The sequence below is a fragment of the Gracilinanus agilis genome, chromosome 1 (genome assembly GCF_016433145.1).
Source record: "Gracilinanus agilis isolate LMUSP501 chromosome 1, AgileGrace, whole genome shotgun sequence".
In the NCBI taxonomy this organism is placed as follows: Eukaryota; Metazoa; Chordata; class Mammalia; order Didelphimorphia; family Didelphidae; genus Gracilinanus; species Gracilinanus agilis.
In genome coordinates, this window is record NC_058130.1 from 133,015,697 (window position 1) to 133,039,077 (window position 23,381).

Here is a 23,381-nt window from a genome sequence, read left to right on the forward strand (position 1 = left end):
TTCCTGGGTAATGTAGTCCCGCGGAGTGTGGAGCATCTGACTAAAGTCCCGGGGCCTGGGGAGGCTGCGGGGGCTCCCGATGGACCACAGGCATCTTCCCGAAGTGGTAGTCTAGACTGCTGAGTTCGGATTTCGGCCACACTCTTCCACGGGGAGCTCAGTGCTTTTCTCCATCCTTTCTCCGGACCCCTCTAAGGGAGAATTGGAAGAAGATAGTTCAGGGTCTCGGGGTCCGGGATATTGGTTTCTTGTCCAAGACCCCGCCCCAAGTTCCGGAGCCCCCGCCCCTATACCCACTGGCCCCGCCTCTCAGATTCTCCCAGGTTCCCTCGTGGGAACCCCGAACAGCTGGCAGGAAGCGCCAAACTGCTGCCCCGGCGCAAGCCCCCGGGGATCAATCAGGCCGAGGAGTTAATTATGTAATTAGGGAGTAGGGGGCCTAGGCTAATGAAGCCAAGCCGTCGGGCTGGCTGGAGGGGACGAAGAGGAGGGGTGGCGGGGGGGAGGCGGACTGACTTGTTGGACAGATGGGACTGGGGAGGGGGGAGACCCAGGCATTCCCGTCTGGGCCCCATGGGCCGCTCCCCTCCTCCCCACCCCGACCTTTTCCCCCCTTTCCTACATCCTGCACCCCCAGCCCTGAAGGCCCCCGGGGGAGGAGGAGCTGTGACCAGGGGCCGAGGGGGCTGAGCCCAGGGCTATAGCTATAAAGGGGGCATCACCTGGGCGGGTGGCTCAGTGCTAAGCAGACAGAACAGGACAGGAGGGGCTTGGAATCTGCCCTATGTACCATCCCCGCGAGCTCTATGCCCCCTTGGGGGCCAGCTACAGGCTTCGGCCCCCCCAGCCTGGGGGGGACATTGGTTTCCCGGCCGGTCTGTCAGAGGGGTACCGTTACTCAGGTGAGAGGACAGAGCCTAGAATCCTGGGTGTCTGGTGAGATGGCTATAGGAGGACTGGGGGATTTTTTTTTTTTTTTTGGCGGGGCTAGTGGGATGGGGGGGCATAATTAGCAATATTGTAACTACAAAGAGCACCGGGCTGAGAGCCAGAAGACTTGTCTTTTCTAGTCTTGGCCCTGCTACTAACTTGCTGTATGACCTTGGGCAAGTCAGTTCCTTTCTCAGCATCATTTTCTCTCTAAGTAAAATGAAGTGGTTGAATTAGATAATCCCTAGAGTCCAAACCTGAATGTTCTGAAATTCTAGGGGAGTTATAGAAGTAGGGGAAAGGAAAGGAAGGAGTAGAATGAGTTCAGACTTTTACTGATTGTTCTCTCTTTTTCCACTATACCCCAGACCTGGACACCCCCAAATTAGATTGTTTTCTTTCGGGTCTGGAGGCTACTCCCCGGCCTCTGGCTGCTCCACCACCCTTGCCTCCATTGCCCCCTCCTTTGGGAGGAGAGTCAACTGCTCCTGCCTCAGCTTCCGAGGCTTCCCGCCTGCTCCCAGGGGTCAGCCTGAGCCTGGAGAACCATGATTTGTGGAAAGAGTTCAACTCTGTGGGAACAGAAATGATCATCACCAAGGCTGGGAGGTGAGGCAAAGATCAAAAAGACCAGAGAGATGATCCATCCCCAAACAGGGCCTGAGCTCTCCTAGAGAGAGGCTGGTTTGGGGCTGGTCCTGTGAAGCCATCCCCACTTGCTGCCCTCAATTGTCCTTGTATTAGAAAAGAGATCATTTTGAAAGGATTGTTTAGGTTAGGGTTAACCTGTGCTCAGGGTCAAGACTCCAGACTGATGATTCCTCTTCTCCATGGTAAAATATTTAGATGCTACATTTTGGGGCAGGTAAAGCTTGAGTCGGTCAATCAGCAACTGTACAGTGCTCAATACGTACTTGGCTCTGTGGACTGGTTCTCCTAAGGAACCAAGAGGATAACTGGCAAGACATCAGGGGAGCATCTTTTCCCACTGCCTTGTGTCCCAGAGAAAACTGAGTTTGAGGCAATATGATGAGGTAGCAGAAAGAGCCCTGAAGTGGGGCTTTAGCAAACCTGGGTCCTAATTCACTGTGAGACTTTGAACACAGGATCCAAGGATTTAGAAATGGAAAGGATCTTAGAGAGTGAGAGTCCTTAACCTGGGATCTCCAGACATCCCCCTCCCCCAAGTGATTGGTGGATAAATTTCAGATTCTATGAACTTGGATGAAATGTTTGTTTCAATATTATTGGTTTCCCTTGTAATCTTATGTGTTTTATTTGATGATTCAGCTTCCCCAGTTTGCCATAGGGGCCCCATCACACACATACACACACACATTCTCTGTCTCTGTCTCTGTCTCTCTCTTTTAGATCTAGCATCTAGTCCAATACCTTCATCTTAAAAATGAAGTAACTGGAGGCCAGGAGCAAGCTGGCCCTTCTTTTCTTTGTGAAATGAAAAGCTGGACTAGATTCCTTAAGGCTTCCTCTCCCTCTGCCCTGTGTTCTCTGCTTGGTGCCAATCTCCTCAGCTCCCACCTCTCCCCCCCATGGACCGTTGGGGTTCTGACTCCCCCTTGTGGTCAGAATTAAAGAGGGCCAGCCTAGCAACATTCCTACCCCCTGGCTGCCCTGCCCTTGCTCAGATGCTCCAGGCCTTCCCCTCCTGTGCTGCCTCCAGACGAATGTTCCCTGCTTGCCGAGTGTCAGTGACTGGTCTGGATCCTGAAGCTCGATACTTGTTCCTCCTCGATGTGGTACCAGTGGATGGGGCCCGATACCGTTGGCAAGGCCGCCGTTGGGAGCCAAGTGGCAAAGCTGAGCCTCGACTTCCCGACAGAGTATATATCCACCCAGACTCCCCTGCCACTGGTGCCCACTGGATGAGGCAGCCTGTCTCCTTCCACCGAGTCAAGCTGACCAACAATACCTTGGATCCACATGGACACGTGAGGCTCCAGTGGGTGGCAGCAACCAGGAGCAATTCCCAGGGAGAGGCCGAGGGAGGGAAAACAAGGTTATTCTGGAGTTGATCTGCTGGGCTATGGGGCCATGGGGTTGGTTGAAGCCCAGGAAATTAGGGGTTTCAAGGCAAGGGAGTAGGGAACCCCTTTGTTCTGCCCATCTTCCTCTCATTCCTATGTGCCTTCAGCTGATCCTTCACTCAATGCACAAGTACCAGCCCCGGCTACATCTGGTTCGGGCTGCCCAGCTCTGTAGCCGACATTGGGGTGGCGTTGCTTCCTTCCGATTTCCTGAGACATCATTCATCTCTGTCACAGCCTACCAGAATCCTCGGGTAAGGTTCCCCACCCCTGCCCTAACACACACACTCCTGCCTCCCACTCTCACTTGGGTGGGCAATTGAGTTAACCCCAGGTTTTCCCTTCCAATCATGCCCCTCCAGATCACACAACTGAAGATTGCAGCTAATCCCTTTGCTAAAGGGTTCCGGGAGAACGGGAGGAACTGTAAGAGGTGGGAATGTTAGGGGCTTGGACTGGGTCTGGTGGGGAGAGCAGGTGGCTGGCTGACCTAGGGAACTATCTAGGGGGTATGAGGAACACATCCACGTTTTGTGGTCCCCAGGGAAAGGGATGCCAGGGTTAAGAGGAAGCTGAGGGGACCAGAGCCTGTCATCATGGAGACCTATGGTGGAGGTAAGTGCTTTTGAAATGGCAGTGGGGGGGGGGGAAGCTTGTACTCTTTGTGGGGGTGCATTGAGATTAGGGGCCTCCTTCTTCTGTCTCCAACTTTCACCTCCCCCTTAAACCTCTCTCTCCTAGGAACCATTCCTTCCATCCTCTATCCCTGATCTCTTCCTAACCTCTTATGTTCCTCAAAGATGGCCCTGGAGGTCCCTGTGACTCTACATTGGCTGGAGACCTTCCAGAACAAGCATCTTCTTCCACTGAGATACCCACACCTCCTTGTGGAGGGCCCAGTGCTGAAGCCTACCTTCTGCACCCAGCTGCTTTTCATGGGGCTCCCAGTAGCCTCCCCACCAGGTGAGTAAGGGTACCCGATGTGAGGGGTAAGGAGAAACAGCTGGCAGAGAATTGGGAATTAAGAAACAAAAAACCTGGGTTGGAATTCTAGTCCTACTACTCATTCATTAGCTCTGATCTCCACCAAGTCACTTTCTGAGGATCATTGCTATAGAGCTGAGATAGAGGGTCTCTAGTAGTCATTTAAAGTTCCTTATTTCACAGATGAGGAAATCAAGGCCCAGGGAAGTTATGATGTGCTCAGAGTTTCAGTAGTAAGTGGCAAGAGTTGAAAATTGAACCCAGTTCCTAATCATTTCCATCAGACACCTCCCCCCTAATTTATAGAACAGCGGTAATATAGTTCACTACTTTAGAGGCAGGGTGGTGTGTTGGACAGAGTTCTGAACTTGGGTGCAAGGCCCTGGGTTCAAATTTGAGTTTTTGTCACTTGCTATGTAATTATGGAAATTCTGAGCCTCAGTTTTCCCATCTGTTAAAATGGAAGTAATTCCCTACCTCACAGGGTTGTTGTGAGGAAGCAATTTTGTAAACCACATAAAAACCAAAGGTGAATACAGGCTGATCATTCTCTTCCTGACCTGGCTTTCTTTTTGCCTCTCAGGGCCTCTTCCTTCCCGGAGGCTGCAGAGCCATTGTCTCGTTCTTCATCCTACCAGGCACCCTTCCTAGAACTGTCTCCAGGGAATGGGGGATCTGGTCCTGGATACCCCTCAGCTCCTCCAGCATCAGCCTTTGCCCCTCACTTCCTCCAAGGGGGACCCTTTCCCCTTCCCTACCCAGCCCCTGGGGGCTACCTGGATGTTAGCAGCAAGCCCCTCTATTAAGTCTGAGGGAACATCTACCAGCCTTCCCTCTGGAGCCCAGGAGACTCTTTGGGGCCAACTCCCTCCCACACCAAATGGCTGCTTTGGCTTCCTTCATCTCAGCCAAGCCTACCCCCAACTCAGTTCACACTTCAGCTTTAGCTCACACCCCCCTCCTGCTTCAAAGCCTGTGGAGGTAGGCTTGGGGGTAGACCAGCTGCTCCGGCTTCCCCTTCCTGGGCTCTCACCTGGGTGTGAATGGAGGGTGGGGGCTGGGCCAGCAGGAGCCTGGGCCTCACCAAAAGGACGGGGTCAGGGGCCACCACCAAAAAATCAAGGGCAGCAACCCAACTAGGAGAATGTATCCTGAGCCTTTTCCCCACTTGACACCACTGTTTGCACCAGTTTACATCTATATCCCCTTACTTCCACGCTGGGACGCAGAGCAGACTATCTTCACCCCCACTGCCAAATGGACAGTAATTATTCTCTCAAAACACCTTTGGGCTCCAGCCCCCCCCCCCCAAATAAAATTTTCAAGTCAGCGTGTGGTGGTATACAAATCTTTGCAGATGGGAAGGCAGCTGGGTTCCTGCTCCTCTAAGGCCATTTCAAAGGCCTTATTTTCATGAAATGTGCTTCCATTTCCAAAAGGGATTCTAATGCAGGGTTTCCTATCTTGGTTGCCTCCCAGAATCCTATCAGCCAGGTTTGTTTCTAGGCTCTAAGAGGTACTTGAGATATTGGGGGTACCCCCTGAGGGGGCTCCACAAGAATGGAGATAAAACAGCTGGGAGGCTGAAGGGCCCACCCAATCTAGCCCCAACAGAAAGATTTGCATTCAAATCTGCATGTTGCTACTGGAGAGCCCCTCTGGACCCACTTCGTGTGCACTGATAATGACTAGCAGCCTCTTTCATGGTGTGGTTTACAGGAAAGTAAGTATTCTGTGCAACGAAATAGGAACTGGGGCTACGCTTCTGTAGTATAGGGCAATTGCTCCTGCTGAGCCAGAGGGAGGTAAGAACAAAGGTCATTTTCTTTCTTTTATTAGAATTTTTTTTCATTTTTCCCCAAAGTTTTTATCTAAAAACAAACAAACAAAAAAGAGAAAACCAGAAAAAAAATCACCAGAAACTTAGAAACAAAGAATCTGGGGGAGGAGGAAATTGGATCAAAGGTCGTCCTCCTTGCCCCCTGACCTCTGCCTAGGACAGAACACAGGATGGGAGAGGCTTCTCTGCTCTCTCAGTGCCCTCCGAGATCCTAGGGAGGAGAGAGGGGGAAAATGCCCCTGCCTTGGGAGACCCTGTCCTGCAGATAGATGGTGGCAATAGGAACAGCAGGGGACAGAATCACAGTGGTCCAAAGGATGTTGAGGCCCGGGGAGAGGAGTGAAGGACGGGGGTGTGGGAGGGGCTTGGGTAGGGTCACAGGAAGTAGTCAGCCACTGGCTTCTTGGAAGGGATGCCCCGGGTTTCCTGGGGTGCAGCTTCAAAGATGATGAAGTCTTTCTGGAGGTGCTCATCCAGCTCCAAGATGGCTGCCACATTTCCGCAGCTGGGTCGAAAGGGAAATGTCAGTCATCGGAGGTACTAGAACACAGGAAATTTTCTCCAGGGCTCCCCTCCCAATTCCCACCAACTCCTGAAGGGATAGACCTCCCCTAGGCTTCTCCACCATAGAGCACTGAAGCTCACCGATAGCAGTAGTTGGGCGCTGACCACACGGTGAGCACAGTTTCGTTGAAGTGCCACTTGTAGCCTTCCATCACCAGCTGGTGAGCCCGGCATATCATGTCAATGTCATTGGCGGCATTGAATTGGGCCACCACATCACTGCCAAACAGGTAGCCAGCTCCTCGGGGACTCACCCCCCAGCCCGTCGTGTCTGTAGGGATGCAAATAGGACACATGTGGCCACCCCCTTCTCCTCCCCCCCAACTGAAATGGTAAAGTGGAAAAGGCCGAGGATGGCCCTTGGCTACAATGTAACACTGGGGATGAAGTTCTACCTTTTTGGATCAGTTACAAGTAGGTTCAAATCCCATTGTTCATATTTACTTGTGTGGCCATTTCATCTAAGCCTCAGATTGCTCATCCTTGATGCTGTCAGGGCCTGCCTCGCAGGGTTGTTACAGCAGCAACAAAAAGAATGTCATGTGCTTTGCAAATCTTAAAAGACTAAATGCCAGATGGACTGTTTCTGCTAAAGGCACAGGGATTAGATGACAAGGTAGAAAGTTCCTGGGAGGCGCATCTTAGTTCAAAGAGAAGGAACTCCTTTGGGAATTAATAAGAATCCTGTCACTGGGAAAGCAGCAGAATGAAAACTTATGAGGAAGGATCCCTGGACTAGTTGGAAGGCTCGTGCGGATGGGCACTTGGAGGTTGTGACTGCTGGGTGGGTGTCGAATCCTCTACTTTACTTATTCTTCAAGTGTCCCTAGAGGAGTCACCATCTTTTGGGGCCTATTTCCTTTATTTGCAAAGTGAGTTATTAGAACCTTCATGACCTTTAAGAAGCCTAGATGACCTCCACAGAGGCTTTCAATGTTAGCATTTAATTCTAAACATCCCCCCTTATGGACTTGCTTGCTCTGATGGAAAGGTGTCTCTTATGATGCTGCAACCAACATGAAAATTCCTATATCTGTTATCCAGATGGGAAAGCTCCAGGTCCATGGTGTCCGATGTGATCAAGGCTGGCAAATGTACAATATCCTAACAAATGAAACTTTCCCAGTGCTGTTCCTCCTATGCTGCAAAACTGGGCTCCCCAAACTGACCACTAATGTTCCAGGAACCAAAAAATGAAAAGCCTTCTTTTGGTCTATTTTCTATTGGCTTGAATTACCTTTTCCCTGGACCCACTAGTCCTTCCTACCAAACTCTTCTCCAAGTAAGGATGAAGCTCCCAACAAAACTTCATATGAAGGTGTGTTGCTCTTCCAACCCCACCTCACCTCCACCCCCAACACCTCACCTTCAGGGTCAGACCAGAGCAAGTCACACATGGGCCCATCATGAGGCACCTCCTGCTTCCGGTCAATTGTCCGGATCTGGTCCAAGGTCTGGATAGAGGGAGACAGGCCCCCATGCACGCAGAAGATCTGGGGAAGAAGGGAGAAGGAATGAGGTTCACCAATTCCTTTATTCCCAGATACACTCCGTGACCATTCACCATCCCCTTCCACCCCACAGCCCCTTCCTACCTTGCCATCGATGATGGCGGACAGGCTGAGGTAGTCAAAGATCTCAGTGCAGTAGCGCCACACAGTCACTGAGCCATACTTTCGCAAACACTCATCATAGAAACCATAAACCTGTGTGATCTGCCTGCTCTCATGGTTCCCTCGAATCAGAGTGATGCGGTCAGGATACCGGACCTGGTGAGGGTAAGGATGCAGGAGGGATGGTAGTCACAACTGGCAGCCATGAGTACATGCTCATCTAGGGAAAACTGGCTACAGAATGGGCATAGAGGGAGCTTGGAGAAGTCTCCAAGGAGGGGGACATCTAGGATAGTCTCAAGTATCTCCCAGCCTGGGCTGCCTCATTGTTTGGCAGTGCTATAACAGTAGGGAGGAAAGTTTCTAGAGGTTGGGGTCCAAAGAATCTATTTAGGGAGCTGAGAGCAGGACCAAGGTCCCAAGAACAGTCTCACCTTGAGGGCAAGCAGCAGCAGGAATGTTTCAACGCTGTAGAAGCCTCTGTCCACAAAGTCCCCCATGAAGAGGTAGTTGGTCTCAGGGACATCGCCACCCACCTGTGGAAAGGAAGATGAGGCTTCATTTGTATTGCCTAGCTCACTACCCCAAATCCTCTTGAAAATCACATGTACAAGTCTTTTCCATCTACCCTGTCCAAATTAAAATCCCATTACATTTTGAAATATTCCTAATAACCCCTCTGAATAGGAACAGTATCATATCACTTATATCATATACTTATATCACAGTTTCCCTGTTAACCCACATCTTCAGCAAGAAAGCTGAAAAAAGCTCCAAATTAAAAGCAGATGAAAGGAATTTTCCAGATGAGTTCCTTATGAACTTTTTTTGAGGGGCTATTAAATCCAAGAGTCAGAATGGTCCCTCCCAGCTTCTTCCCAACATATGCACACACTCACTCTGAACAGCTCCTTGAGATCATAGAATTGTCCGTGGATGTCCCCACACACCTGGGGTAGGAATCACAGAATGTTAGAGCTAAAAAGAACCTGAAAGAACATTTAGTCTAAGCCCCTCATATTAAAAAGAATCTGAGACCAAGAGAATTACCCCAAAGTTACAGTGAGAGAGCCAGAATTCAATCCAGCACTTCTTTCTTAAAATCAACGAGAAACCAAGAGGCTATGACAGGCGCAGAGGCTCTTCCTTTTACAGCAAAGGAGAGTTCTTTAACGATTGTAGGGTAACAGGGATAGATGATTTCCAATTTACTTTTTATCTGGGGATTTTTAATTTTTCTCTTTCTAGTTTTTTTAAGTTGCATGCCCAATTCATTGACTTCTTCCCTCTCTGATTTGTTGATATATGCACTCAGGAATACAAATTTTCCTGAGTTCTGCTTTGGCTGCATAACAGGGACAAATGACCTGGCCCAGCTTCCACATTGAGGTCCTTCCACCCTGCCCACAGGTTCCCATATATAGTTCCCATTCACTTGTGTGATGTTGCCTTAATAATGGCAATGGGAGTGAAACAAGGGCACACCAAGACTCTGTGAGGGAAACCCAATTCAATGTAGTGAGGACCAAAGTTGGACTCCAAATATGCGTATACCCATATGTAAAACCAGTTCAAATGAAGTGTGCAGAATAGTCTTTACAACCTGAAGGGACCTAGCAAAGAAGACCATCTAGTACAGTTTTTAACGTGGGAGTGGTGGCAGAAGTAGGTGTCCATAAATTTTAAAAGATTTATCTTGATAACTGTATTTCAGTGTAAAATAATTTTCTTTGTAAATCCATGGATTTTAAAAGCACGGATTCACCAGTCTACTAAAGGGATCTATGTCAAAAAAAAAAAAAGTTTTAAGAACCCTTGAACTGGTCCAACTCCCTTATTTTAGGGGTGAAGGAACTGAAAGACATCTATAGTGTCTCGCTCACAGAATAATTAGTAGAGTCAGAATTCAAATCCATACCCCCTGACTCAGAGGCTAGCACTTTCCTATAACATACATATACATATGTATGAAAAAAGCCCAAACTATATATTGGAGTGTGTATGTGCAAGGTCAAGTATAATGGGACAGAAATATATGTATATAACCAGCTTGGGCTTGGGCTCAGGGGTAAGAGGGATAAGGCTTCACTCACCGTGACGGGGGAATCCACCCTCTGTACATTGCTCTCCTCCACCAAGATCTCTCTGAAGACACAAGGAGATGGTTGTCATATCAAGAACAGGCCCCAGAGCAGCAACCCCAACCTCTATTCACAGCCAGGTCTGACCTTGCTTTACTGGAAGCCTACAGAGCTGGCCTGGAAAGACTTCAGGGATCGATGAGAGAAGCAGAAAGGGACTGGCACCCCGATAGGACTCATGAGTGGAGTGGATCAGAAGACTCTCATGCTCTCTGTCCCCTATAATCTATGTTGTATCATGACAGCAATATTCCCATAAAGCACAGTTCTGAAGATGTCACTAGTTCCTTGTTCAAAAACCTATAATGGCTCAATTCAATTCAATTCAATTCAATACTTATTAAATACCCACTATGTTCAAGATACTGTGCTAGGTGGTGGGGATACATAAATGAAAACAAAACAGTACTTGCCCTCAAAGAGCTTACATTCTACTGGGGAGACAACACATATACATATACATATACATGTACATATACATAAATACAAAGCATACAAAATAATGCAAAGTAATCAAAAGAGAGAGTAATGTAACTGGAGAAGGGGAGAGAATCAGGAAAGTCCTTTTGTAGGAGATAGCATCTGAGTCTTGAAGGAAGATGGGGATATAAGAAGAGATGGAAAGGGCACCTGTAGTACACCTGTGGGTCACCACTGCCTAAAAGGTGTATCCAAACTCCTCAGCTTGGCATTCAAGGACCCCCACACTCAGGCTCCACAGAATGTTAGTCTTGAATCACAGAGATCATCTAAGTTCAACTCCTCTTTACACACATGAGGAAAACAGAGTCTAGTCAATGAGGGATAAAGAGACTTGCCAGAAGTCACAAAGTCTGTGCTAGAGATGAAACTTAAGTGTTCGACTTCTGACATCAAAGCCTAGTCACTGTGCTTTCTGTACTATGCCTGCTCCCTGATCATTTCCCAGTACACTACTCTACATAATACACTGGTCAAACTTGGGACCTGCTCAATTCCCCCAAACATTTTTTGTTTCCTACCAATCTACTCCATCTTGCTTTCAAAGGCTACTTCCAATGCCATCTTTTCTCCATGACATCTTCCCATATAACTCCAGCCCAAGCTTGTCTGTCCTCTGAAATCCCACAGTACTTCTGAGTAGCACATTCAACCTTTTATTCTGTATATAAATATGCAACTACACAACTGTCCCTCAAGTTCTATGTTCATTTGTGGCAGGAAATGCCTTGGTTTTTTTTTCCTCTTTGTGAGAGTGGGTATAGGAAAAGCATTTCTCATAGAATCCTTTGATAAATAAAAGAAAAAAGTTGCTCTTGGTTTCTAGGGACCACTAATAAAAAACATAAGAAAAGAGCAAGAAAAACCTGAGAAGGAAAGTTAGTCTGGGTCTTGTAGAAGTAGGGAAGGAGTCAGGGCAGAAGTATAAGGATAACTTCTCTCAAGGTCAAGCACCAAACCATTATTCTCATGGAAACAATGGGGCCAAACACTGTCTCATTTGGTGCTATACAAAAGGTAAGACTAAATGTCAAATGGGTTTCAAATGAGTAAAAGTAGTAGGGCTTGTGCCCTGTAAATTCTTGAGGATCACTAGGGCCAATGATATCAGCACAGGCCTTTTTATAAGCATTCCATCCATTGGAATACCAGGACAGTACTTTCCAATTTGGCTGCTAGGTATCACAGATACCCAAGCAAAACAGAATTAAATTCTACAAGACAATGGACCTGACCTAACTAAACTTGTCCTACTTTGGGTGGGGGGAGGGGGGGAATGGGACAGGACATGACACAGGGGCCTTAAATGGATTTCTCCTTTAGTCCTGGTCAATAAGATAGGCCACAATAACTCTAACTCATACCCAGCTTTTTTTCCCCCCCACTAAACTCTACCTCCCTCAGACACCTCAATGTTCCTTCTACTATAGACCCATCTTGCCCTAATTGTTCAACAAAACTTTTACTGTTACTCTTCTGCTCAAGAACCTTCAACTATGTCCTATGATATCAAGCCTACTATCTGGCTTTCAAGGTCGCCCATAATTAAGAGGCCCTCTCACTGTTGTTCCTTGTCCATCTGAAGTTTATTCTTACCATGGTGCTGTGCTATTGCTCACATTGCCCTCTTACCTCTCAAATTCTATCTTTATCAGTTTCAGCCTGATGTTATGGCCCAGCCCAAGTCTCACATGTTCCAAGAAGCCCTGACTGATGTGATGATGACCCTCTCTGATCTTCTCTTTGACCTCCTCAAGTAACTTCCATCCCAATACAAAACCTAGCATTAACCACACTTTACTGTGTAGTGTGGACAGTGCTGTTTTGTTTGTATTGCTTATCTCAGGAGATGAGGGGCTCACTTTCTAAGGGGTGGGGCTTTTTTATTTATTCCTCCCAGGACTGTGCCCTCAACAGGATCTCCCTAATGATTTTTACTATCATACAGTTGCCAGGGGCAACCTGGCTACCCCCTCCGTAAGCATTAAGCTTTATTCCCACAATGGACACCCTCGGACCTAGCACGGGAACTGTTGTCTACCTCTCGAGAGTCCTGGGGGCTCACCTGGCCTTGGCGCACAGAGCTTTGACCTCGCTCTCCTTGATGAGCTCGCAGCGGCGCAGCTGCTCGATCTGCCGGTCCAGGTCACTGATCTCTGCCATGGTCCCCCCGCCTCACGCGGCCCCCCCGGTGCGGGGGGCGGGGGGGGGAGACGCACCCAAGGGGTCCGAGCCCCTCCCTACTCCGCCCGCCCGCACGGGTGTCTCCTGGAAACAAGGGTGGGGAGAAGACAGTCAGCGGGTCAGACACACAATGTGGCTCGCGCCACCTCGCACTAGCCACGGGCTCCCCAATCCCAAGGCTCCCCAGATTTCACCTCCCTACTTCCCACCGCCCGTGGGCCCTGGGCCCGGCCTGCCGCCAGGAATCTCCTGGAGGCCGGGGGTGGGGGTGGGGGGAACCCCAGCACGGCTGGGCCCAAGGGATAGCTGGAAGAGCGGGGACGGTAGCCCACGGGGGAGGGAAGGCTCCTGAGATTATTACCGACGCGGCGGCTCCTCGACCCCACTCTCGAGCCGCGGGCTCTGGGATCCACCTTTGAGCCTCCGTCCGCTCCCGGCCGCCGCCGCTGCCGCTACTTCCGGCCCCGCCGCGGAAGCCAAAGGAGACCACTTCCGTCGCGCAGCGGAAGTAGCGTCAGAGGTTCGACGCCCCACCCCTCCAATCTTCAGAAAAAAGAGGGCGGGAAAAAAAAAATCGGGCAAAGGAGCCGGATGTTGTCTTTGAGGGCGGAAGTAATCTCTAAAGTGCCAGTGTGAGGAGGGGCTTGGAATGCAAGTACTAGTTTAGGGCACGCCCAGAGTCCTGAGCTTTTCGCCCCTCCCCGAAGGTGCTACCAAGGATCTCTCCCTGGGGAAAAGCAGATTTTATTATTATTGTTTTAGGTAACAGTGCAGTTGTACGATGCGTGTTAGACGGGTGAGAAAAGGGGGTGCCTCAGAAAGCGGAAGTGATTTGTCCAAAGTCACAGCTAATTAGTGGTAGACCTTGGACTGAAAGCCAGAGCTCTAAGCGTGGCTGCTTTGCTTCTCTGGAATCCCGTCCAGTCTAGTTGATTTAGGGATGTGGGCGGGAAAATAGCATGATAGGTCTCTTGGCCCATCTTCTTAGACCTTCGGGTGGTCTAGAGCTCCGACTTCTTTGCTTTCTTGCCCCCAGGTTTTCACAGATCTGCCCTAGCCATTCTTTATCCTTTCAGCTTTGACATTTTTTCTTTCTCTCATTCAAGAAATACTGCAATGCTTCTATCAAAATCGTTCTAATCTTTTCAGGATGATCCCATTGGTCTTCCCTGAAACCAATAGCATTTTTCCTTATTGTTCAGTAGTTTTTCAGTCGTATACGACTCCATTACCCTATTTGGAGTTTTCTTGGCAAGGGTAACTGGTTTGCAATTTCCTTCTCCAGCTCGTTTTCTTTTTTAACGGATTAGTAATTGAGGCAGAGTTAAGTGACTCACTCAGGGTCACACATCCAGCAAGTGTCCAAGGCCAGATTTGAACTCAAATAGTTAAGTCTGATTCTAGGCCAGGCACTATCTACACCTTTTTTATGTCATTTGCTAATGAACTAATGTAACAGCAATTAATATTTTACCATGTTTTTGTCCTTACAATGAGAAACTGAGGCAGGCTGTACAATGCGATTTCCATTGTACAGGTTTGAAAACCAAGGTTCAGAAAGCTTTAAATGATTTTCCTGGTCATAAAACTCATGGGTCAGCAAAAACATCTGGTAGTCCCAATTCCTATCTCCTTGAACCCCACCCCACCCCCAGTCTAAATTCTTGTTACACAGCCCAGTTACTTATATAACTTCCCCACTTAACTGTAAACCTTTTGTTCATCTTTACTATAGTGCTGGCATAAGGACTTGAATGGAAAAACCCTACTTTGAGACTAGAGGCCTGAACTCTACTTACTACTCCTTCCTGGAACTTGGCCAAACTTTCCCTCCCTGGGCCCCAAAGCAGAATTAAACTACTGTGATTTTATCATGTGGTCCAAATCCTGCCGGATCGGGAATTCCTTGTAAAAAATTCATGACAAATGTCAGCCTTCATCAGATTTTCAAATGCTAACGGAAACCACTACACTTCAGGAGACAGTCTCTTAAGGAAGAGTTAAGTGACTTGCCCAAAGTCAACATAGCTACTATGAGGCCAGATTTGGATGCAAGAAATCTTCCTGACTTCCCAATTCCCTACTTTTTAATAGTTTTAGTTAAAAAAAAAAGTTAAAGCTATAGTTATCAAAACTTCCACTACCCCTATTTCTGCCCTTGGAACCTCTTCTCTTTGAATTAAATATAGTTCAATTGATTTCAATTTCTAGTCTCACCACTTGCTTACTCAGTTGGTCTTTTATTAGTCTACCAGGTTGTGAGGCTCAAAACAGTATTCCAAATGTGTTGACATATTATAGATGTTGGTGAATGTGATTCTGAAAATTCTGTCAAGCCTAATAAAAACAAATGTTTACCTACAAATATGCAGACTTAAATTTGGCAAAAATAAACTTAAAAAAAATTTATCATGGAGCTTTTTTCTCGGATTCTAGGCAGAATGACAATGGATTTGTTACCAAAAAAAAAAAAATCATAGGAGGTAGGTTTTATAAGGACTGGAACAGGATCAACTTTAAAATGTGGGGGAAATGAGCTATTATTTTATAAATCAGGAAATCCTCTATACAGCATTTTAAGAAATGAATATCCTATCATAGTGCTAAAAGCCAAAGTGACAAACTCCAGTGTCACCTCTGTAAAATGAAGGGATTAGTCCAAGTGTTCTCCATAGTCTCTTCCAGAGAAGTCTATTCTGCAAAAGCCTTATTACTCAAGATCAGATAGATAGCAAGTGGCAAAGCCACTTCTTACAAATCTTTTTGTACTTTTTTTCTACCACATCAAATTGCCGCTTTTTCCATCCATTGGCAGAGAAGCTGATAGCAGCTCTCTCCTATTCACATGACCACTAATGTAGGAGGAAAAGGGTGGAAACTGGCTCAAAGATGTTTGGGAGCAAGTAACTGTTAAGAGAAAATTAACAAGAATTCTACTATGGCAATCTGGAGGAATGAAAGGGGCAGACATCTGCCATCTAATTTGAGATGTTCCAAGTATGAACCTTGTTCACTTTGACATGGTTCCAAAATTCCCTGGTAATCTCATCTACCAGTATAAATCATGGTTATTGGGGGAAAACTCAAACATTATGGGGATATCTAAGGGCAGTGATTGGGAATACCTTTTGATGGGGGTGGGGGTGGGGGTGGAGAGAAGCTGAAAAAACTTTAGGATATATATCACCAACAAGTGACTTCTGGGGAGATCCATTATATTTATGCCCAAGGCAGTGCTGAGAACAAATCAGAATGTTTAGGAACAGCTCTCAGGTAGACAATAAATCCTTGAGAGCCCCCAAAACAGCAGTTCTCTCATGTGTGAGCCATATATCCAATATTCCCCCTTGTTTTGAGGGGGAAGGCTGACAAAATGAGTACTTACATGTATATACAAGCTTGGGGAGATTATATATAGTCTGACTTTTCCTCTTCTCAGCTAATTTAGAGTTTGTATTTGAACTATTAAAAACAGCCATTTTCTATTTACAACCCTCTTTCCCACCCCGCCTTCAGGGAGGTGAACCAAAATGAATGACTTTCTTGTTGTTCAGGGCAGAGATTGGTTCCCCTTGCTCAGATAAGGCAACACACATCTATAAAAACTCAAGCAACCCATCAAAAGGAAACCATTAAACTACCCCAGCCCCATCACAGGCATTAGACTCCTTGTTAAATAGTTGTTTATTGGAAAAAGTGGGCCGAGGAGGGGTCACTAGATTCACCACAGAGCAACAACACCACACAAGTTAGGAGTGATGGGAGAGGTCAGCACAAAGCTCTGGGATCTCAGCCTCTTCCTGGACTGTGAGGGATGGCCTGGAGTGTTAGGGCATACCCAGATGGAAGGCCTTGACTTAGTAGGCATGGTTAGAGACAAAGAGGGACTCGCTGGCTGCAGCTCCTGACTTTCCAGATGGAGTATACTTGCCTTGAGCAGCCTGGCTATTAGCCTAGTGAAAGGAAAGAAAAAAAAAAAATGAGAAAGTCTTGAATCCTACCCACAATGACAGCAAAGACCCAGCAAAAACAAACCTTCCACCAGCAGAAGGGACTGAAGACTACTTGTTCTGTTCCCCAGGCCTGACCCCAGAATCCTGCCTGACAAGGTCCCTCAACTTGGTTCCTCTTCCCTTAGCCTGTCTTACCAAGGCCCGCTTAACATATTCCTCCTGGGCAGCCTGGACATTTTCCTTCTTTCCACCCCAGGTCTTGAGGGCAGATGCCTGCAGGGCTCGGCCATAAGAAAAGGTCAGGGACCATGGCTTGTGCAAGGGGCAGGTGTTGATGGCATTAAGATTGATGGAGGCATCCTCCTCACTCTGACCCCCAGACAGGAAGGTGATACCTATGGAAGGGAGAAAAGAGAGATCAAATGGCATATAAAGGAAGTTTTGGTAACAAATATTTATTGAAACTAGATATGAAAAGAACATTAAGTAACAACCAAAGGTGAAAAAGGTCATAGGTAATGCTGAAGGAGAAAAAGGTTTTCTCTCACCAGTGACTGCAGGAGGCACAGTCCGGCGAAGAGCAGTTACAGTTGCCATTGCAATCTCCTCATGTGAATATTTCTGGGTACAAGCATGGCCAGGAGTGACCATGTTAGGCTTCAGCAAGGTCCCCTCCAGATAGATATGGTGGTCACTCAAAGCTTTGTAGACAGCAGCCAGAACCTAGAGAAATGGAAAGGTAACAAAAAAATTAGTGAATTAGAAAATCACTAGCACTTTTAAGTTCCTGATTTACTTCCCTCCCAGCCACCCTCCAGTAATTCCTCAGTTCTCTGACCTTCTCGGTGACATACTGGCAACACTTCAGATCATGTTCTCCATCAGGGAGGATCTCTGGCTCCACAATGGGGACAATGCCATTCTATAAAGCAAAGAACAAAGCTGTAAGGACAACCCCAACCTGCTACTCACCACCTGAACAATTAGGGGTGTAGACTTTATGATGACAAGGGGGTAAACCTTGAATTCCCTAAATTTCAAAACATTTAGGCTTCAGGAAGAGTTAGTTATCTGCTTCCAACCTGTCACTCATGACATTAAAAATATTATTTTACAGGGAGGACCAGCTTAGGAAGCATAATAACTTGACCAGGCTCATATGGCTAGGGTAAAAGCTAAAAGTCTCCAAATCTGCTAAGTTCTACCATTCCCTCTCACTGCTGCCTCAGAGTTCTCTGTTTCTCTATATTTCAGGGTATCTGCCTTCTGAGGACTCAAACTGGAGAACTGAGTACCAGCTGCTGACAGAGGAAGTAAGGAAAGTTGAAAGACTGTTTTCAACATCTTGCTAACATTCTTTAGAAGTGGAAGGAGAGCAGAACAAGGAGAACACTGTACAGAGAGACTGATATGATACATTGTGGCACAAAATCAAATGTAATAGACTTTTTCTACTAGAGCAATGCAATGACTCAGGACAATCCAGAGGAATTTATGAGAAAGAACTGTAGAAATGAAAACACATTAGAGAAGTATGTGATCGATCATGTAGCACATGTGCTAGGGATATAATTGGGGTTTTTATGTTAAAGGATTGCTCTACTGCAGATATGAATAACATGGAAATTGGTTTTTAACAACGATACATGTATAACCCTGTGGAATTGCTTGTCAGCTTTGGGAGGGTGGGAGGGAATCATGAATCATGTAACCATGGAAAAATATTCCAAATTAAAAAAAAATTTTTAATAAAAAAAAATGGAAGGGGATACAATAGGTTATGCCAAAGGAAAGCAAAGAGTGTACCTACCTGCTGGCAAATGCTGGCGTATCGGGCCAGCACATTGGCATTCTCCATGATGGCAAGTGGAGAAGGTGTATTTTCCCCAATCTTCAGTACACAACGCCACTTGGCAAAGTCAGCCCCATCCTTCTTATACTGGGCACAGCGCTCAGCTAGCCCATCCAGACCTGGTAGGGAAGACAGTAAGTCCAAAATGCTGCACCCCACTTTCCCTCTTACCCGCCCATTTGCAGTTGTTAGGCAATAACCAAGAGCACTAGGGTTTAGATGGGGAGTCAAAGCATAGAAATCCTCATGAGATGGCCAGCCTTTTTCAGTCTTTTTCATTTCTTACCTTGGGTGGTAGTCTCCCCATTGGTCCCTGCCAGGGGCACTACACCTTTGTCCACCTATTATATAGGAGAAGGATGAGAAGAGGGAATATAAAGTTTATAGTGCTGCTTCTTTCATATCTTCTTTACCCTACCTTCACTGCATTTGGACCCATCTATTTTTTTCCCCTCCTGTTTTTCTTCCTGTCTGAGATTTTACTTCACTTATTCTGACTTCAGCAGCTGGCACTTTTAAGAATTTTATTTGAATGTTAACTCATCCCCTAAATCTCCTTACCTTGATGCCCACAACACCACCCTTGGCCTTTATGACTTTGGGAAAGGGACGACCATCATCAGCTTTCTGGTAGAGCGTCTCATGGAAAAGGATGACACCTCCAATGCAGTTGTTCACTCGATCATCTGCTGTCAGAAGTAACTGCCTATAAAGGCGGCGATTTTCTTCTGTGTTCTCAGTTCCAATGGACTGCAGCCGCTTTGCAATGCTGCCTGAAGGGGGGGGGGGTTGAAGAGGGGTGTCATCTTGAGGTCTAGGCTGCTACACCCTCCCCCACTCCAATTCTGCCCCTTTCAATCACTCCTTTGTACCTGTGGACTCATCTGCGGCCAGGATCCCCTTGCCTGGAGCAACAATTCTTCGAGCTATATCAGAGAGCTCTTTCTTTTGCTCTGGTGTCAATGCTGGGAATTGGCAAGGCATGTTTTTTCTTTAGCTGTACTGGTAGTTTCCTGCGTGAAGATAAAGTATAAGCTAGATCTTTCTGTAGTCATGGCATAAGTTTGTGTAATTCAAGGTCAGATCATTCTTGCTACCCAACTTCTCTTTCCCCCTAGTCCATGTATTTCTATTTGGACTTCCCCATTTCTAAACTTCTCTCTACCTTTCCTAAATCTAGGGTGGAGACCTAAGACCAGGGTGTGGTTGCTAGAGCAGAAAACAAGAACTGATTAGTCCAGAAAACAATGAAAAGGCCAGGAAAAATAGCCTGGGCCCCTCTAGCACATTCTTTGTCAGCTAGAAGGTCACCTTGCTTATATACCTAAACCGGACCAATTAAATATCTTCTCCAATCTTCTCATTTGTAAAGAAGCAGACTCAGGTTAAAAAAAACAACCCTACCCTAGATAAAACAGAAAAAGGTATTTGATAGCAAAGGTTAGTCACCATCAAGCAGACAAATTCAAATTTCCAGATCTAGAACAGTTTTCCTAAACTCCTGGTCTGTTTTCTTCCTTTATATCCCATTTCCTCAGTATGTCCCTCAAGGACATTTCAAGGTCAGGCTGCTCTCCCCTAACTGCTTGGGGGAAACTTCCACATAATGCGCAGATGGTGATAAGAAGCATTAGGCCTATGATCCCTATGAAGGGCAAGAATTCAGCCCTCCATTTTAGGAGCTTTTTTTGGAAGACATTTCTGCCTTCCATCATTCCCAGTCAGCTGACTCCTACAGGAGCTAAGAAGTGGGAAAGCAGGAAGATAGACACGTTCCGGGAGGAGGATCCCAGGCTGTTTCCCTCTAGAATGCTCCCTTCCCTTATTCCAACCACAGCTGCAGGCTGGGTGGTTCAAGGTCACTCCGATAAGAAAAACTATAGGATCAAAAGGAAGGCATTTATGGGAGCCGATAGCAAACCTCGAAGGGAATTCCCCTTCAGACAGGTTTCCCTCCACCCACCTCCTACATTTTCCGAAGAGAGTTATTGCCCGGGCATACCAGGGAAACATATCCATGCCCATAGTTGTGTCCCTTCGCATCCCACCCCTGCCATGGAGGGGGGTGGGCGCCCTCCTCCCACCAGCAGCTCGGGCTGGGCTCTAGAACCCCCCCTCCCCCACTATCCCCCACCCTTGCGGAGAGCTGCTCTCGGGCGCGCCTTCCCCCGCATGACTCAGCCTTCCTCCTCGGCTGTCGCATTGCGCAGAAAGCAGGACTGCAGGCTGGGGTTTAGACGGGAAGCGGGGTGAGGGGACCAGCGACCTGCCCATTCCCAGCACCGCACTTCGTCCGAGGGGCAGCACGGGCTGGGGCACGCGCGCGGGGTCCTGTCGGGCGCTCCTCCTTGCCTCCGAGCCCGAGCTCTCCCAGCCCCAGTAGCCACGCTCACCTGGCCTCAGAGGTGAACTGCCGGTCTTGATGGTGAGTTTACCGGCAGGAAGAAGACCACTTATGGTCGGGAGCCGAACTTCTGCGCTTTCCGAATGCGAACGTTGCCTATTGAGCTCAGGAGGGGGCGGAGCGAAGGCGGAGTCTGACCATTTAAAGAGACCGCGCCACCTCCGGGGGGGGAGCTGGGGTGGAGTGGAGGGGGTGGAGAAAGCTATTTTCACCCAATCAGCGAGCGAGGATGCTAAAGTCGGGGGAGAGCCTTTGACCATAGGCAGCAGGGGCTCAAAAAAAAGGGAGGGGGAGAATCGTCGGCTCCGGCTCCGGCCCCACCTTCGGACGTGACTGGAACCACATCCCTCCGGTCGGACCCCCCCTCCCCCAAAGCAGCTGCTCCCACCCCAGTTTAAGACCGCGTGACTCAGCCCCTATTTTGGTGTAGGACGAGGGGTTAGAAGATGGGGGAAGAGTGTATAAGCAACAGACAGGAAAAAAATGGATTAATATGGAAAGGTGATGGGGAGACTCCAGGAAAACGAGAAGCAAGTAGGCTGTAGGGGAGAGGAGGAAACTATGGATAGGGGTGATTTAACCAAGCATTATTTCCTTGGGATTTTCCCCTCCCGGATCCATTCTGTAGGACAGAAACTGCCTGGAGAAGTGCCCTGACTTGTCCCCACCACTATGCCCATCCAGTTTCCTCTCCTCTGCATATTGCTACCTACAATAATAACCCTTTCAAACAATCTGGATCTCCCCCCAAGCTCCGGTCTTTCTTAAAGCTCAGCTCAAGCCCCCTCCCCGCCACCTGCCCCCCAGGTTCTTTACAATCTTTACAATCCTCCAGCTAGCCAGGTGACCGCGCCCAGTCTTGCCGCGGCCAGCAGCAACAGGCCTCTACTGGCTAGAATGCGGAAACCTTCGGCTCTAGCCTGAGGTTCGGTGGCCCCAAGCCCCAAAGCATTAGGTAAACCGCAAGGCAGGTCCAAGGCCGGCGGGAAGGGGAAGAGGAAGGTCATTTTGTCCTTTGGATAACACCCACATTCCTTTCCCAAATACTGCACCATCTGCCTGCCAATCCAGTTTCCAAATAATATGTCCCCTTTGCTTCAGAATCTAGATTTCCCTAACTGATATTTTATATCTTTCTCACTTTACACATTTCCCTTACTCTTCTTATTAACCACTTTCTGCTCACCAGGTCTCATTTTTTACACCCTTTCGTTATTTTCTCCAGCCCAAGAATCCTGCCCATCCCCCAGCCCTTTTTTATCTGCTCAGCTATCCCCCACATGATACTCGCCTGAAAGGAGTCTGGAGGGTTAGACTCAGGCCTAGGCAGTGAGTGGTCAGGCAGAGCCTGGTTGGGATTATATAGTACTAGCCCCCCTCCTCTTGGAATTTTCCCGACCTTCTCTTGTGACCCCTGCCCTTTCCCCACCCTTGCTATTCTGGCAGAGAACTATTTTTAGGGGAAACCTGAAGCCCCTGACATTCAAGCCAGGATGGGGCTTGCCACAGGGGAGGAAAGAAATTAGAGGAGGGGGAGTGACCAAGGGAAAAGCTTCTGCTAGGAAAAGAGAAGGAGCCAGTTGACAGAGCTAAAGCAGGCTGAGAAGAGAGGCATATGTAACCAATTCCCACTCACCAGCAGTTCTGAGGTGCCATCCTTTTCTATGGAAATCAGTCTTGCTGTTCTGCCTGCCAAAGGAGATACAGAGCTGAAATCTCAAGGATAGGAGACTAGAAACTAATAGGTGTTAACTCTCTCTCCCTTCTCCCAACCTTAGGCTTCTCCTAAGAGAAAATATCTCTGGTCCTTAATAGTGTCAGATATAGGTACCTATTTCAAGGCTGGGTACACCTATCTCTTGAAAGAATGGGGAGTGGACAAGTGGAGGGGGATAAGCCCCCATCTATTAAGTTACCCTGAGGCAGCTAGATGGGTCAGAAGATAGAGTGCTGGGCCTAAAGTCAGGAAGACCCGAGTATGTGTAGACCCCAGACAAGCCATTTAACCTGTTTGCCTTGATCCACTGGAGAAAGGTATAGCAAGCCACTCCAGTATTTTTGCCAATAAAATCCCATGAACAGTATGGTCAGACATGACTGAACAACAAAAGTCACCCTGAAATCCCAACAACTGACCCAGGACCAAACTCTGCCTTGAATTCAACCTCTTCTGAGGAGAAATGAATGCTATCAACCCTAACTTGAGCCATATCCTTCCCTCCTGTCTACAAGTGGGGGTAGAGGTGAGGCAGAAAGCAAGAAGTTACCCCACATGAGAACTATCCTGTCCTGGGTTTCCTCCAAGGTGCTGAATGCTTCTAGGGGTAACTACTCTCTGCATTTCCCTAGGAGAGCCTGGTTCTTCTATGCTTAGGTCCAATGAAGACAAAA

General features: G+C 47.7%; 3 protein-coding genes across 4 annotated transcripts; 1 reads left to right on the forward strand and 2 right to left on the reverse strand.

Moving 5' to 3' along the window:
• Window positions 1-690: 690 nt before the first annotated feature.
• Window positions 691-5,461, forward strand: TBX6 (T-box transcription factor 6). Its single transcript, XM_044657073.1, has 8 exons — window positions 691-902; window positions 1,299-1,539; window positions 2,612-2,879; window positions 3,083-3,229; window positions 3,338-3,408; window positions 3,520-3,590; window positions 3,776-3,938; window positions 4,543-5,461. The coding sequence occupies exons 1-8, from the start codon at window positions 785-787 to the stop codon at window positions 4,763-4,765; spliced, it is 1,302 nt and encodes a 433-aa protein (XP_044513008.1). The 5' UTR covers window positions 691-784; the 3' UTR covers window positions 4,766-5,461.
• A 676-nt stretch (window positions 5,462-6,137) lies between these two features.
• PPP4C (protein phosphatase 4 catalytic subunit) lies at window positions 6,138-13,230 on the reverse strand. The gene is made up of 9 exons (XM_044657084.1): window positions 13,143-13,230; window positions 12,663-12,865; window positions 10,070-10,121; window positions 8,876-8,926; window positions 8,411-8,512; window positions 7,959-8,132; window positions 7,730-7,856; window positions 6,445-6,634; window positions 6,138-6,304 (listed from the first exon to the last, which is right to left on the reverse strand). Exons 2-9 carry the CDS (start codon window positions 12,758-12,760, stop codon window positions 6,175-6,177), a joined length of 924 nt encoding a protein of 307 aa, XP_044513019.1. The 5' UTR covers window positions 12,761-12,865; window positions 13,143-13,230; the 3' UTR covers window positions 6,138-6,174.
• A 3,217-nt stretch (window positions 13,231-16,447) lies between these two features.
• Window positions 16,448-22,378, reverse strand: ALDOA (aldolase, fructose-bisphosphate A). 2 transcript variants are annotated; one of them, XM_044657094.1, is made up of 9 exons: window positions 22,282-22,378; window positions 19,459-19,599; window positions 19,148-19,359; window positions 18,873-18,927; window positions 18,545-18,705; window positions 17,573-17,656; window positions 17,283-17,457; window positions 16,930-17,129; window positions 16,448-16,734 (listed from the first exon to the last, which is right to left on the reverse strand). In XM_044657094.1, exons 2-9 carry the CDS (start codon window positions 19,568-19,570, stop codon window positions 16,639-16,641), a joined length of 1,095 nt encoding a protein of 364 aa, XP_044513029.1. In that variant the 5' UTR covers window positions 19,571-19,599; window positions 22,282-22,378; the 3' UTR covers window positions 16,448-16,638. The 2 variants fall into 2 exon arrangements, with proteins under 2 accessions (XP_044513029.1, XP_044513037.1); XM_044657102.1 differs by lacking the exon at window positions 22,282-22,378 and adding an exon at window positions 20,980-21,092.
• Between the last annotated feature and the right edge of the window lie 1,003 nt (window positions 22,379-23,381).

Excerpts from the sequence above, each read along its gene's own strand:
- PPP4C (XM_044657084.1), bottom strand. The coding sequence starts at position 12,760 with ATGGCAGAGATCAGTGACCTGGACCGGCAGATCGAGCAGCTGCGCCGC. Across the intron at positions 6,635-7,729 it reads GCTCTGGTCTGACCCTGAAG|ACACGACGGGCTGGGGGGTG; the intron begins GTGAGGTGTTGG and ends GCATCCCTACAG. Across the intron at positions 6,305-6,444 it reads GCGCCCAACTACTGCTATCG|CTGCGGAAATGTGGCAGCCA; the intron begins GTGAGCTTCAGT and ends CTTTCGACCCAG.
- ALDOA (XM_044657094.1), bottom strand. The coding sequence starts at position 19,570 with ATGCCTTGCCAATTCCCAGCATTGACACCAGAGCAAAAGAAAGAGCTC. Across the intron at positions 17,458-17,572 it reads GCCAGTATGTCACCGAGAAG|GTTCTGGCTGCTGTCTACAA; the intron begins GTCAGAGAACTG and ends CCATTTCTCTAG. Across the intron at positions 17,130-17,282 it reads TGTGCCTCCTGCAGTCACTG|GTATCACCTTCCTGTCTGGG; the intron begins GTGAGAGAAAAC and ends TCCCTTCCATAG.
- TBX6 (XM_044657073.1), top strand. The coding sequence starts at position 785 with ATGTACCATCCCCGCGAGCTCTATGCCCCCTTGGGGGCCAGCTACAGG. Across the intron at positions 2,880-3,082 it reads CCTTGGATCCACATGGACAC|CTGATCCTTCACTCAATGCA; the intron begins GTGAGGCTCCAG and ends ATGTGCCTTCAG. Across the intron at positions 3,939-4,542 it reads CCCAGTAGCCTCCCCACCAG|GGCCTCTTCCTTCCCGGAGG; the intron begins GTGAGTAAGGGT and ends TTTGCCTCTCAG.